This window comes from Orbicella faveolata, unplaced genomic scaffold (genome assembly GCF_042242905.1).
Source record: "Orbicella faveolata isolate gen_17 unplaced genomic scaffold, um_ofav_v1 contig_4, whole genome shotgun sequence".
Lineage (NCBI taxonomy): Eukaryota > Metazoa > Cnidaria > Anthozoa > Scleractinia > Merulinidae > Orbicella > Orbicella faveolata.
This window is the reverse complement of record NW_028301569.1, coordinates 3,693,697-3,708,148: the sequence shown is the minus strand read 5'-3', so window position 1 is coordinate 3,708,148 and position 14,452 is coordinate 3,693,697. Positions and strand designations below refer to the sequence as shown.

The window sequence follows — 14,452 nt, the reverse complement described above, 5'->3', positions numbered from 1 at the left end:
TTCATTTATTAGGCAGGGCTTATCATAATGACCATCTTGCCCAAGACAAACAAACAAACAAACAAACAAAAGAACAAAGCGTTACTATACTGATGATAGTCGTTCAGCCAAATTCTTATTAAATAGGGACCCGTAAGCAACCAGGACGGCAACGGCAACGAAAATGTCCTCAGGTAATTTAAGACATGGGTCAGCAGTTAATTTTCCTCAAAAAAGTGAGGGGGTCGTCTACCTTCTCAGACGTCGTTCATAACAAGACAAAATTTTGGTAGACAAATACTTCTCCTTGAGTGATCATTTTGACTTGTCGCACTTATGCAAATTAGGTAACGTGACTTGATACGGCTAACAAAATGGGAACAGTTTATTAAAAGAAGGTTTCAACTCAACCGGTACAAGACAAGTCCTAATGGCAACAGCAAAGGAACTATGCTTGACAATTGTTGAATATTTTATTGATTTTGGAAGTAAACGGTTTTTTCTGCTAGTACCCAGTCCCCCGATAAAAGTGATGTGTCGTTTTAAATTTTTGTTTCAAAATAGCTAAACTTTTCCAAGCGTAGTAACGATGTACCTAATGGCCCTAAAATCATGAAACAAACATCACCTTTTAATGAAAAAAAAATGTTCCCATTTAATGTAAGAGATTTTGCGGCTTTAAGAGGTCACATGACCTAATTTGCATATTCTCGACACGCGAAATTGACAAAATCTAACAACCTTTTGACCTGGCAAAGTTTCATGCTGCTTCAACTGAAGCTTCAAAAGAAAGACTACCCCCTAACTTTTCGGGTGAATAACTGGAAGCCCTTGCCTTAATTTGCTTGAGTCACCAAACGAAAGATTTATTAAGATTACTAACATTACTTACCATACTTTCATTACTTACCATACTTACCGTGATTACTTGCAATACTAACATTACTTACAATACTAACATTACTTACAGTACTTACATTACTGACAATACTAACATTACTTATAATGCTAACATTGCTTACAATGCTAACATTACCCACAATGCAAACATTCGTTTACAATACTAACATTACTTACAATGCTAACAATACTTGCAATACTAATATCACTTACAATATCGACATTACTTAAGATACTGGCATATCTTACAATTTATACTAACATTACCCACAATAATAACATTACAATAACACTGCAGTACGCACTACTGTGGAGAGTTCGGGGGGAAAAGAACAGCCAGCTTAGTGAACAAAGTGCCAAAACTGGCTGCGAATATAAGTTACACGAAACATTATATAGTTATGCTAGTGATAGAATAGAAAGAGGAGTTACTTATACTAATCCAGGAATAAAGGAATCCTACTTGATTTTTTTAATGTCGTACGAGTTTACCCTTTTTACCGACAATATAAAATTCTATGCTTAGAGTTGCTTTCAACTTAGCTTTCAAAAACTTCTAAGAATGATTTTGTATAATCAAGCTTACACCTATAGATAAAATTCCAAGCAAAACAATGTGGTTGATTACCCTAAGGTCTTTATCAATATCAGATTTACGAAACAAAACATCCATAAGTGAGAAATTTAAGATTTCGTTTTCATGGATGAGTAGCCATGATGACACTCTTTCCAAAAAACTACAGTTGCTCTATACAAAAACGTCTAATTCTCCACGGAATCTTCTTCAGTCTTACAGAAGGTAAATAATAGCGAAGTTATTTTTGAAAACTATCAGCCAAAGCCAAAGTTTACGAAAATATAAATTGAAATGTCGCTCTGTTATTATAAATTTTCTTTATTGGCGCTTTTCATGTAACGTTGACATATTCGAAAATGACAATACTAAAATAACGCTAATGCTAATGCTAATGCTAATGCTAATGCTAATGATAACGATAATGATAATAATAATAGTAACTAAAGAGAAAAAAATGCGTCTGAGTTTTTAGTTTCATTAAATTAAGACCCTCTGGGAAGCTGATGTTTTACAAAGATGAAGCTCGACAGCATTCTTCGTTTTATAAATTTTGAAGGCTATGAGGTGAGTCGAAGGAAGCCTTTTTTAAGTACTTGCTAGGTGAACAGGCCATACACTAGATAAGGTATTAATTTTAATGTGGTGAAGCTCTCGAGTGATAACTTTTCGATTTAATAGCAAATTTCTGTGACATATGTTGCTATTATCCTTTGGCCGCGACGTTATTGCCCCTCGGGGAGGACGTCTCCGTCCAAAGCTCTACATTTAAGTGAAAAATGTCTCCAAATAGCGCAAGTATGGAAACCGCATAGAACTTAATCTTAGCAAGGTTGTTTATAAATAAATCATCTCTGATATCCCAGTTTCGTGATAATAAGTTACCATTTCTATTTTTTATGCCATAAGCTGAAAGACCAAAAAAGCAATAAAAACAACTCTTTTGTAAGTAACAAGTTCCTGTAGTTTTGCGTTCACAGCACAACTAACTTGATAAATGATAACATTTTCTGATTGTCTCAATTACTGCTTGTCTCACTCCAGCGATCTTCCAACAATAAAGAATCGGATTAAGAGATGAATTGAACATCAGGAGAGCGAAGGTTAGTTCCCAAACGAGGGCAAGAGATGGTGGATACGTTTTGAGTACAGTAGTTAAAATTGTTACTATACTATATGGAAGATATCAGGCCACTAATGACATCTGGACCCATAGTACACTGGATACTGTCTGTCTGTATCGTGCTATATTCACTGGAGTTCCTCCCTCACTCGGTGGTTCTTGGTGAATATTGTCTTGTACTTGAGAATGATAATGGTGTAACGTGAGATAGATTTTCGTGTAACAGAAGGTGGAGACTGCCACACAGATTAACAGTCCTACACAGGTGATGAAGGTATGAATTAGTTCGTTGAATAGATATGTTAGTGAGGCGGCACTGCTCAAAAGGAAAGACATGATTACGAAGACTCTCACTCGCCTTATAGTTACAATCTGTCTGTATCTCAGACCCAACGACAAAGCGAGAAGTCTGTCCACACTTATTGCAGTTATAGTTTGGAACGATACTCCGCCGAATACTACAGCTGTGGTAGTATTAATGATATCAGAATAGAAACATAGTAATGTATCGGCCGGAGAAAGTAGGAATGTAATGTATAGAGGCTCTGAAATGAAGCCCACACTGAGATCAGACCAAACAAGGCGACTTAACAACAGCTTTGAAGACGAATGAATAGACGACACCTTTGGAAGAGCAGCAATGATCAGAGCATTCCCCAGAAATGCAGTCACGGATATAAGAATATTTAATGTTAAAAGAAACGTTTTTTGCTGTATCTCATCTACTGCCCCTTTGTAGCAAAAGGATTCTTGATAAATTGTTTGGTTTCCATCGTTTGTTAAATTGGCCATGATTTCTCGATAAGTTCTCTGTTTTACTCCGTAGGTAAATAGGTCTGTTAAAATACCCAGAATAGCAAGGAAGATGTTGTGGATTGATTATTTTCCTTTGCCAGTGGCTCGTTACACTATTCTGCCGTCCGTGGAAAACAGTATTTCCTTTCACCTGAACTCAACAGCCACCTAAGAAATATAATCAAGGATGAATAAGTTGTGAGTGCATAAAAAAAGACTGAAATAACCCATCATACTCGTTTGATAATAACAACAATAATTCTGCTTTTCAAAAAATAATAACAATAATGATATTTATTATATAGACACAAGTGTTTTACTGGAATGTACACCACTAGAAAAATTCATACGAAAGCACATCCGGGACTCGGGTGGCTTAGGCCCGGTTCATACGTCGCATTTCTGCCTTGTCGAATTCAATTCAACGAATTAAATTCGACAGAAATTCGCCGTCTGAATCGGCTGCCGCATTTTTGTCGCACGTTCGACTGGTCTTCTCGCATTATCCGACAGAAATGCGACACCGATTCAGACGTTGCATTTCTGCCGTGTCGCACCTAATGCATACATTATGTTAATGTATTGAGCAAGCGTAAACGTTTTCCCGTCAAAGAAAAAGAAGAAACTTGGCCATTCTCGACCCGATGCAACCTGAAAATATTGCAACACACACTGCTCCGTTGTCAGCCTTCTCCTTCTCGTTCCATTGGCGGACAATTTTTCGCAAAATTAGTCTTTGTTGCTCAGCATTTTCGTCCGCCATATTGAATACTTTAAAACATTTTCCGCTAGCCAACATACCTGACAGTATAAATTCTGAGTTGAGTGCGACACAAGTGCGACATATAAATCCACAGTCCCATTTCTGCCGCACTTAATTGAATTGAATTCGACACGGCAGAAATGCGACGTATGAACCGGGCCTTATTTTCCATATCCTCACTAGCGAAGATATCGATTACTTCACTGATATTATGTTTAACCCTTAAACTGTACTTAAATTTGTTGTTGTATGACCGAAATATCTTCGGATCTTCCTCGAAAGTCTTCGGCAATCTTCGGTTATTTTCGGAAATTGTTCGGACACGTTCGTGTAGCCTTCGGAAATCTCCGGAAAATGGTAGGAAATCTTCGAAAAATCGTCAAAAAAGTCGTTATCAGTATGTCTATATAATAAACAAAATAATACCTGGTTGTTTGTAGTTATGGAATATCTCATCTCGTGTTCAACTTTATATCTCACTCGTTCGCTGCGCCCACTTGTGAGATATCGAGTTGAACACTCGAAGATATATTCCATATCTACGCGCGCCCATGTATTATCCTCTCTATATATTTTTTAAAATTTTAAAAGTCTAATTCTCGCTAAAGAGTAGAATGGCTACCTGCAGTATATTAGGAAAATTACCTATTGAAACAGAGATTTTAATTCAGGAAACTAACATCAAAATAATATTTGCCATTGCCGCGAGAGTAGAGGGGAATAATATTATTTACTCAGGTGAACGTGAATATTCAATGTCATATATTTACTGAATTACAAACGACAATTGGCTTTAGTATCATTGTCTTTTTTAATATATTTGTTTCTTTAATACAAAGTGATTTCGAGTGTTTTTCAACGAACAGCATGAGGTAGAAATGGAATGATTTTCTTAAAACGTTTATTAACTCGAGCTCAACTCCGCATATGTACTGATTTTAAAAGATGGAGCGCAATCGTTTGAACGAAAGTAAAAAAGAGAATTATTTACTCAGGATACGACATTATATTCATCATTTTCTTGCAGATAATGACATATAAAAACTTTAAACCTCATATAAACTAATGTACCATTCCCAGTCAGTATTTAGCAAAACGGTACCGTTGAAAAGCGAAGGCTTTGCAGTTGTTTGAGTCCAACGAGTAAAGAAAAAATTGACAGTTTGCCAATCGAAGTTCACTTACATATCATGGTAATTTCGTCTGATCTTAATGCTTGGTCTTCTCAATTCTCAACCTTAGAGCCCTAAAATTTGCGTATTGAATAAGGGCTCCTTTGGCGATTGTATTAATGTCTGCCGAGTCATTGCACCCGCGTAGGAATATTCGATTTTCTCTCGCGATCGAAGCGCGCGAACGCAAATCTTTTACGAAGATCCAACATTTCGTATACCTATCCCGACCCTAAGCAAAAGAAACTCGTCTGAGAACTGATCGATGATGTTAAGTAAAAGCTACCGGCGATTTTCGTGGGTCGTTTCAGCTAAAATATTGACAAAATATTGTGATTTTTCCTACGTCCCGTAAACGCAATTTTTCATTGTTTTCACCAGCATATTTAGAATTCATGATCAGGGCACTATTTCGAATGTACTGTTACCTTTTTGTTTTGTGGTCAGATTTTTTCGGTTCCTTTTTCTCTCAGGATCTATAAATGACTTTCTTCGCCGAACCAAACACCTGTTATACAGGAAGTAAGCGGCTTTGAATTCTCCCTAAATGTAAATCACCATTATTCTTCACTCATTAATAACTGAGAAACATCATGTATGAGGAGAGAAACGCTGACGTCACCTTTTGTAATTTGCACTCACAACTTAGTTTGTCTATAATTACCTATCATTATAACTTAAAACAAAATTTTATATTGAGTAGACTAGGTTATGTGAGCTCCTATTGACCAAAATCAATAGAACCTTTTTAACCTGACCTCGAAGGCTGATGTCACTTTTCATGACGAAAAGTTCATGGTGAGAGCAGCTTGCTGTTAAAGTATCACAACCGTATTTGCATTTAAACCTCTCTGTTAGAGTGTCTCCAATGAGATGCCGTCCGACAGAACCACTGGCAGCATTTAATACCTCGTCCAAGTTTGCATTGGAAAACAAATGTTCTCTCATCAGGCAATTGACCTCTGGCATCAATTTCCTCATTACCAAAGAAGTAAAACATTACAATACTCTACGAAATTTGAATTATAATGCTATCATCTAGTTTTCTTTTTTGCCGCTCTCGTTTTTGATGGAAATTAACAATAAAAAGTTCTTAGGGCTAACTCGAAAACCTTGCGATTCCTTTAGCCTCTAGGCTGCAATCGGCAATTACCTTTCTTATTATTTTCTTTAATCAACTTGTAATGTATATATTACTCACCTCTAAGTGCAAGTCAATGAGGACTGTTGTTGTTATTGTTGTTATTGCTCCTGAAATTTGTAATGAGTACATCAAAACAACGCCCACTGCTGATCTAATATGTGTTCTTTACCAGTCATTTGGAAAATTGAGGCGATTTTCTCAAAAGAAACTTGATTCTTTCCAGATTTGACTAAATAGCAAAGAATAAAATAAAAAGAAATGTTTCCTCCTTTTACATTCAAGCTCGTTTAGTTTTTTTTCTAGAACTCAGAAATGTTGTCTACATAAACATTTCATTTGTAAGTAGCATGCTTTGTTTGTGTTCTTTACCTCTTATTTTGGAAATTGGAACGATTTTCTGGAGAGAAACTCGGCTCTAATCATGCAGACCTGACTGAATAGTTAAAAAGAAAGAAAAGTGAAAATGCTTACTACTTTCACACTTTGGCTCCTTTATTTATTTTTCCTAGAACTCAGAAATAATGTGTGCGATAACACTTTTGTGATTAACATGCTCTCAGTATAATTATTTTCTTTGCAGTCTAGGCCAATAGTACAGTTAACTTGACAGGACAGACTAGCTTCCTTATTATTTTCTTTAGTGCTTGTCGTACTCCTCTGATTTTCCAGCAATAAAGAACCGGGTTAAGAGAAGAGTTAAAAGTAAGGAGAGACAATGTGAGTTCCCAAACCAGTGCTAGGGATGGAGGATAAGCTTCACTTAAATAAACTACCATCGTTGCTATACCAAAAGGAAGATAACAAACTGCTAATGCCATTTGCACCCACATTGCACTCGATACTGTCTTTTTGTATTTTGTTATATTTATATGTGTTTCCACTTTGTTAGGCTCCTCTTGGTCGTCATCGTCGTGCACTTGAACATGAGCTTGGTGATGATGGAGCGTAATGTAGATGTTTGTGTAACAGCAGGTCGAGGTTACTAAACACAGTAACAGTCCTGAACAGACGATAGCTACAGTAAGAATGTCGTTGTAAAGGTATGTCATTGCCGTGGCACCGTTAGAAAGCCAAAGCAAAACCACAACAACCTGTACTCGCCTCAAAGTTACCACATGTCTGTATCTTAATCCCAATAACAGGGCGAGAAGCCTGTCCACACTTATTGCAGTTAACGTCGATAGCGACACTCCACAAAAAACGGCAGCTACCATGTACGTAATGAGTTCAAAATAGTAACAACATTTGGAATTTTCTGCAGACCGTAAATATGTAATGTAAAGAGGCTGTAAAATCAGGCCCACGCAAAGATCGGTGTAGGCAAGGCAACGAAACAAAAGCTTTGACGACGAATGAAGGGAGGAAACCTGTCGGAGAGCGACAATAATTAAAGCATTCCCAAAAAATGCAGTGATAGATATAAGAATGTTCAATGTTGAAAGAAATGTACTTTGTTGTGTTCCACTAATCGCTACAGAGCAATAGAAAGCTTCATGAGTCGTGTGGTTTCCATTGTCTGTTAAGTTGGCCATGTTATCAGCGATAACCGCAGCTCTATTTCGTTCAGGTTAATCCAGGATAAAATACGTAAGGAATGTCAGGGAAATATGTGTTGAATTTTCACAGTGATGTCATCGGTCAGAAGTCTTCGCAGTTAATTGCAACAGCGGTAAAAAAAGGCCCAGTGTCTTCTTTAATACAGCTTGCTACCAGCTCTGGCTATAATAATGAAAGAGAAACAGAAGAACAAGAATAGAACGTATTACGGTATGAAATTTTCTGGTTAATCATATAAATACGAGTGCAATAAAGTATTTACATTACATCTGTGATTGAAAATTGAATATTATCTCAAAATTGCACAAGCCCTTAGACTAACGAAAGTGGGCGAAATAATTTGCACTGCAGCGTAAAATAAAAATCAACGAAAAATTGTAGAGAAATTTTATGCAGAAATCAAGAAAGTTCGATATGTATTTAAAAGAGTAAACATTTCTTCTATTAGTGAAATCTAGAAATTCAGTTTTCACGGCGCAAGATCAATTACGTGATCTTCTTTTCGGGGAGATTAAAATGTAAATTCAGACTTATTAAATAATTTACTCAGGTGTGTCACATTAACACATATTTACCCAAGAGTTCAAAGATATATACTTTGAATATAAATGTGCGATTTAAAATTCTGGTTCACTGATGTGATTAAACCCACATATTTTTCCCCTAACAGTATTAAAATCTCATTTCGAGAGTTTTTCGCCAAAAACAAAGCGTTTAAACGTGTCAACAAAAGTCGCTCGAAAATTTGCCACGCAGTTAGCCGTTTTTAAATGTGGAAAGTGTTCATGGGTCCATCTTATTAAGACAATTTTCGGGGCAATATGTGTTCTGAAATATGCCCGATATTTTGTTTTGGATTATTTAGACCAGGTAACGATATCCAAAAAAAAATTATTGGTAACCATTTATTATAATTTCTCTTCGTTTTGAAATATTACTAACGCAAGAAAGTTAAATTTCAGTAGAAAATCTTAAATAAAATCGAATATTCCAGTATTTGTCTTAAGTCGAACATGGTTTACCTTAATGGACTATTTGTTAACGTAAAATGGCTAATTAAAGGACACTTTGATAATTTAGTACGAACGACTTCTTAACCCTATATGTTTTCACTCAGTTGAATATAAGTTAAGAAGGTACAAGAAGGTACAACTTAACCTCAAGTTAACTGGGTCTTTACTTGGATTTGGTAACCCAGGCATCAAAGGAAACATTTTTCAAAGTTTGGAAATCATGGGGTAACAAATATTACCTTATTGGACATTTTTAATTTATAGTTGCATATTTTACTTCTCAATTTGCGTTGATTTTGAAGCACCCTACAGGCTAACCAAAATACTGCTACGCAATAAAATATCGAAAATAGTTTATTTATTTGTGAAATGCGAATTAAAACACTAAAATTGCGAACAAACCTATTCCGACACATAGCAAATGAACACTTCGGGGAAATGATGTGTACTTCTGGCCATGACGATTTTCGTGTCGTTTCAGTGATAGCTTTTCAGTGTGGGGGCGAAGTAACCGTCGCAATTTATCCTCTACCCCAAGTGTACACTTTACAATGTCTTTTATCAAGTTAATATTGTGAGCAATTACTGAGTTGTGTAACCACCTTTTGAGTTAGTAGTCGGAGTTCTTCAGTTTCCGTGATTTTTCTTTTAAGGAAAACAAACAACGACTTTCTTTGCGAATAAACCACAGCTGTTCCAAAGGAACCAAGGCTTGAATCGTTTTCTGAATGCAAATTATTATTAGTGAACTGTTCCGGATCGTGGGAAACAAGTAAAAAAGACAGCTGGGATCGATAGAAATTATAGCGTCATGTCCTTAGTTTTACAATCAATTTTACCATAATTACAGCTTATTGAACAATGATTGGGCATTTGCGTGTTACCGATATCTTAACGTGACTTGATGAAGCATGATAGTATTGACCCGTTTAGGTGTAAGTGCTAGACAGAGCTGGAAACTGGAAACTGTGGCCAACCTACTAACTTGATCGTTCGAAACCCTGCGTCAGGCCTGTCATTTCGCGGAAAAGCATACGCCTTAAAAGATACTCCCTAAAAACTAACCTTAATGTATCTTAAAGCAAACAACACTGGAAGAAATCAATCGATTTCCATCAGCGGCGGTTACTAAGCTCGCCACCTTTGCCATCCCGGCAAATAAACATGGCTGGCAGTTGCTAAACGAATTTCTCATTTATTCGGAAGACATCACTCCAAGTCCAGGATATTTGAAAGGATGGAGAATTTTCAAATTCTGCTGTCGCGCTTGGAACAAAAGTCCTTTCAAGAACTTGTATTTAGCTGAGACATTTAAGAAACGTAAATGCCGTGTTTACGTTGATGGCCAGCAGGTTAGATCGATTGACCGAAATTTATATTGCTTTAAACTAAAGCTAGTCACTTTTAGGGGATGATGAGAACTGTGAATGGAGTCAACAACGATAAAACAAAGATACCGATTGAATTAATTTTTCATAGTGTTGCACTTGTTTCTTTTATTGCCGAACTCGATGACTGACAATCGATGAACATGTAAGCTTATTATTAAAACCACGGCTGCATACGTGTATGCAAACGAACAATTGCGTCTGCGTCTTTATGTTTTAGTCCGTTATTCTGTATTCTTTGATATTCACCGCTGAACATTGGTAAATATTCACCTCGACTTCGTCTCCGTGAATATTCACCAATATTCACTTCGCCTTCGGCAAATAATTATTAAAGATCAATATAAAGCGATGTTTACGTACAGACGTTAATGAACCAAAAAAATATATATATATTAGGTATCACAAAATATTAGTAAATTACTAAAACTTAATAATTCAAAGCTAATACTGTAATGAGTAGTGACTTTAGGAAAAGAGAAATCGTCTTTCTTCTCAAAGGATCATTTTTTCTTTGTTAAATCGTGTTCTAAGGAGCTATTCTTCCACATAAATACCTGAGTATACCAGAGCACCCTGTGTACTACCAGATGATATTGGGTAGACAGTCCTATGCAAAAGGGTCACGGTGGACCAGTTAGACAGATACGAGTGGTTCCTTAAGATGCGTGCCCTACCACCGAAAATTGTCAGAAGGAAACTCTGAGGGATTAAAGCATTTTTTTTTTTTTCATCCACTCCTGACCTTCCTCCTCCACAAATCATTTTTTTTTTTTACTTCAGTTGTTCTTCTTTCACTTATGTGTGTAATTTATGTTGTTTTCTAGAATATAAATGACCTGTTTTATAGGCTTCATGTTTTCTTTAAGATATTCAGAGTTATTTACCTTGAGCAGCAATAAAACTGACTAATGGTGTCGTTCACTGCTAGTCTAATTTCCTTAATTTTCCAGCATTAAATAAATGGACTTGGTGATGAATTTAACATTTACGACAACTATCGTTGTCTCTCAAGCCAAGTCTAGAGATGGCGTATTTAGTCCACTTAGGGTATGTATAGCTACGACGACACCAAAAGGAAGATAATAAGCCATTATCGTCATTTGTACCCACAATGCACTATCTATTTACCTTCTGTATCGTGCTAAATTCAGTGGAGTAGATCTCTTGGATTGCCCTGAGTATCTTCCGTTTGGTTGGGCTTAGTGAACACGACTCTGTAGTTGAATTTGATGTTTTCTTAATGTGAAATAAATTTTCGTGTAACAGCAAGATGAAATTATTAAACACAGCAGTTTTATCGTGCAGACGACAAAATAAGTTCTAATTATCCCATTACAATTGCCATTATAATTGTAATGGCAATTAAAGGAAGCCAAAAACTAACAACAACGGTCCCGTGATACTCTCCTTAAGGCTACGTGTCTCCATTTTAGCTCCAACATTAGGACGAGAAGTCTGTCAACTTTTATGGCAGTCAGTGTCAACAAAGACACTCCACATAAAATCAGTCCCAAGGTAATTTTAAAGGTTCAGAGCACAGCAACAAACTTTGGAATTTAATGGAAACATCAGGTGTGTAACACGAAGAAGCTGCGTGATACGACCCACGCAGAGATCGGTGACTGCAAGTCAACCAAACAAAAGCTTCTATAATGGATGAAGGGACGACGAAATTTAAAAAGCAAAAATGATGAGAACATTCCCTAGAAATGCAACGATTGAAAGAGGAACATTAAAAGCCGAAAATAATATATTTTGATCCACACCAAAAAGTCTTGTATTACATGACAAATCTTCCATTACTGTCTCGTTTTCATCCACAGTTAGGTTCACCATCATCGTCTTGTGATCAGGATTATAATCTCTTGTTGTGATATACTGAGGTACTTGCCAAGATATTTTCTTTGGTAGATTCAGTTGGTTTGAGTGTTTGCGATGTTTTTTGATTATCTTACACCTTTTTATTTTCTTCTTGCATTGAGTGTTTTTATCAAGCTGTTTAAACGAAAATAGGTTGCTTCCTATTTCCTCGATATTCCCCTTGATTGGCCTCCGGTGATAATCAGCTAGTGCAACTTTCCTAATGAATATATAGCAGTCTTAGTTCGGCAATCGCAAAATTCAGAGCTAAGGAATAGACATTGAGAGTTAAGCTGGACAACCGGTGAGATTCTCTTGCCTATACTTGTAGGAAGCAACAAATTTAGATTTTCAATGAGGATTGTTGTTATATATTGTTATTATTGCTCCTGAAATTTGTATTGAGTACATCAAAACAACCCCCACTGCTGATCTAATATGTGTTCTTTACCAGTCATTTGGAAAATTGAGGCGATTTCCTCAAAAGAAACTTGATTCTTTTCAGATTTGACTAAATAGTAAGGAATAAAATAAAAAGAAAAGTTCCCTCCTTTTACATTCAAGCTCCTTTAATTTTTTTTCCTAGAACTCGGAAACGTTGTCTACATAAACATTTAACTTGTAAGTAACATGCTCTCTGTAAATGTTTGTGTTCTTTACCTGTTATTTTGGAAATTGTAACGATTTTCTGGAGAGAAACTCGGCTCTAATCATGCAGACCTGACTGAATAGTTAAAAATAAAGAAAAGTAAAAATGCTTACTACTTTCACACTTTGGCTCCTTTATTTATTTTTCCTAGAGCTCATAAAATAATGTGTGCGAAAACGTTTTTGTAATTAACATGCTCTCAGTATAATTACGTTCTTAGCAGGCTAGGCTAACGGTACAGTTAACTTGACAGGACAGACTGGCTTCCTTATTCTTTCATTTACTGCTTGTCGTACTCCTCTGATTTTCCAGCAGTAAAGAACCAGGTTAAGAGAAGAGTTAAAAGTAAGGAGAAACAATGTGAGTTCCCAAACCAGTGCTAGGGATGGAGGATAAGTTTCACTTAAATAAACTACCAACGTTGCTATACCAAAAGGAAGATAACAAACTACTAATGCCATTTGCACCCACATTGCACTCGATACTGTCTTTTTGTATTTTGCTATATTTATATCAGTTCCCACTTTGTTAGACTCCTCTTGGTCGTCATCGTCGTGCACTTGAGCTTGGTGATGGTGAAGCGTAATGTGGATGTTTGTGTAACAGCAGGTCGAGGTTATTAAACACAGTAACAGTCCTGAACAGGCGATAGCTACAGTAAGAATGTCGTTGTAAAGGTACGTCATTGCCGTGGCACCGTTAGAAAGCCAAAGCAAAACCACAACAACCTGTACTCGCCTCAAAGTTACGACATGTCGTATCTTAACCCCAATAACAAGGCGAGAAGCCTGTCCACACTTAGTGCAGTCAACGTCGATAGCGACACTCCACAAAAAACCGCAGCCACCATGTATGTAATGGGCTCAAAATAGTAACAATATCTGGGATTTTCTGTGGACAGTAAATATGTAATGTAAAGAGGCTGTAAAATCAGGCCCACGCAAAGATCGATGTAGGCAAGGCAACGAAACAAAAGCTTTGACGACGAATGAAGAGACGAAACCTTTTTTTAAAGCGACAATGATCAAAGCATTCCCAAGAAATGCAGTGATAGATATAAGAATGTTCAGTGTTGAAAGAAATATACTTTGTTGTGTTCCACTAATCGCTACAGTGCAATAGAAAGTTGCATCAGTCGTGTGGTTTCCATCTTCTGCTAGTCCGTTCAGGTTAATTCAGAATAAAATACATATGGAACGTCAATATATATGTGTTGAATTTTCTCTGTTATCACCGGCGGTCGATAGTCTTTACAGTTAATTGCAACAACGGTAAAGAGAGTCTCAGTGTCTTCCTTCAAACAGCTTGCTGCCACCTTTGGCTATAATAATGAAAAAAAAAGTAAAAAGAAACAGAAAAACAAGAATAGGACCTATTACCGTATGAAATTGTTTAGTTAATCATATAAATACGAGTGCAATAAAGTGTTTACACTACATTTAGGATTGAGAATTGAAAATTATCTGTATATTGCACAAGCCCTTAGGCTAACCAAAGTGCGCGCAGTAATTTGTACGGCAGCGCAAATTAAA

The 14,452-nt window shown here is 36.5% G+C and overlaps 1 protein-coding gene and 3 pseudogenes across 1 annotated transcript; all 4 read right to left on the bottom strand.

Annotated features, from left to right (window-relative positions):
- Positions 1-819: 819 nt before the first annotated feature.
- On the bottom strand, positions 820-3,550 carry LOC149101030 (adenosine receptor A3-like; annotated as a pseudogene).
- Positions 3,551-6,923: 3,373 nt separating this feature from the next.
- LOC149101029 (adenosine receptor A3-like) lies at positions 6,924-8,264 on the bottom strand. Its single transcript, XM_089276188.1, has one exon. The coding sequence runs from the start codon at positions 7,980-7,982 to the stop codon at positions 7,032-7,034; it is 951 nt and encodes a 316-aa protein (XP_089132314.1). The 5' UTR covers positions 7,983-8,264; the 3' UTR covers positions 6,924-7,031.
- Positions 8,265-11,151: 2,887 nt separating this feature from the next.
- LOC149101028 (uncharacterized) lies at positions 11,152-12,612 on the bottom strand (annotated as a pseudogene).
- Positions 12,613-13,033: 421 nt separating this feature from the next.
- Positions 13,034-14,095, bottom strand: LOC149101027 (adenosine receptor A3-like; annotated as a pseudogene).
- Positions 14,096-14,452: the final 357 nt, after the last annotated feature.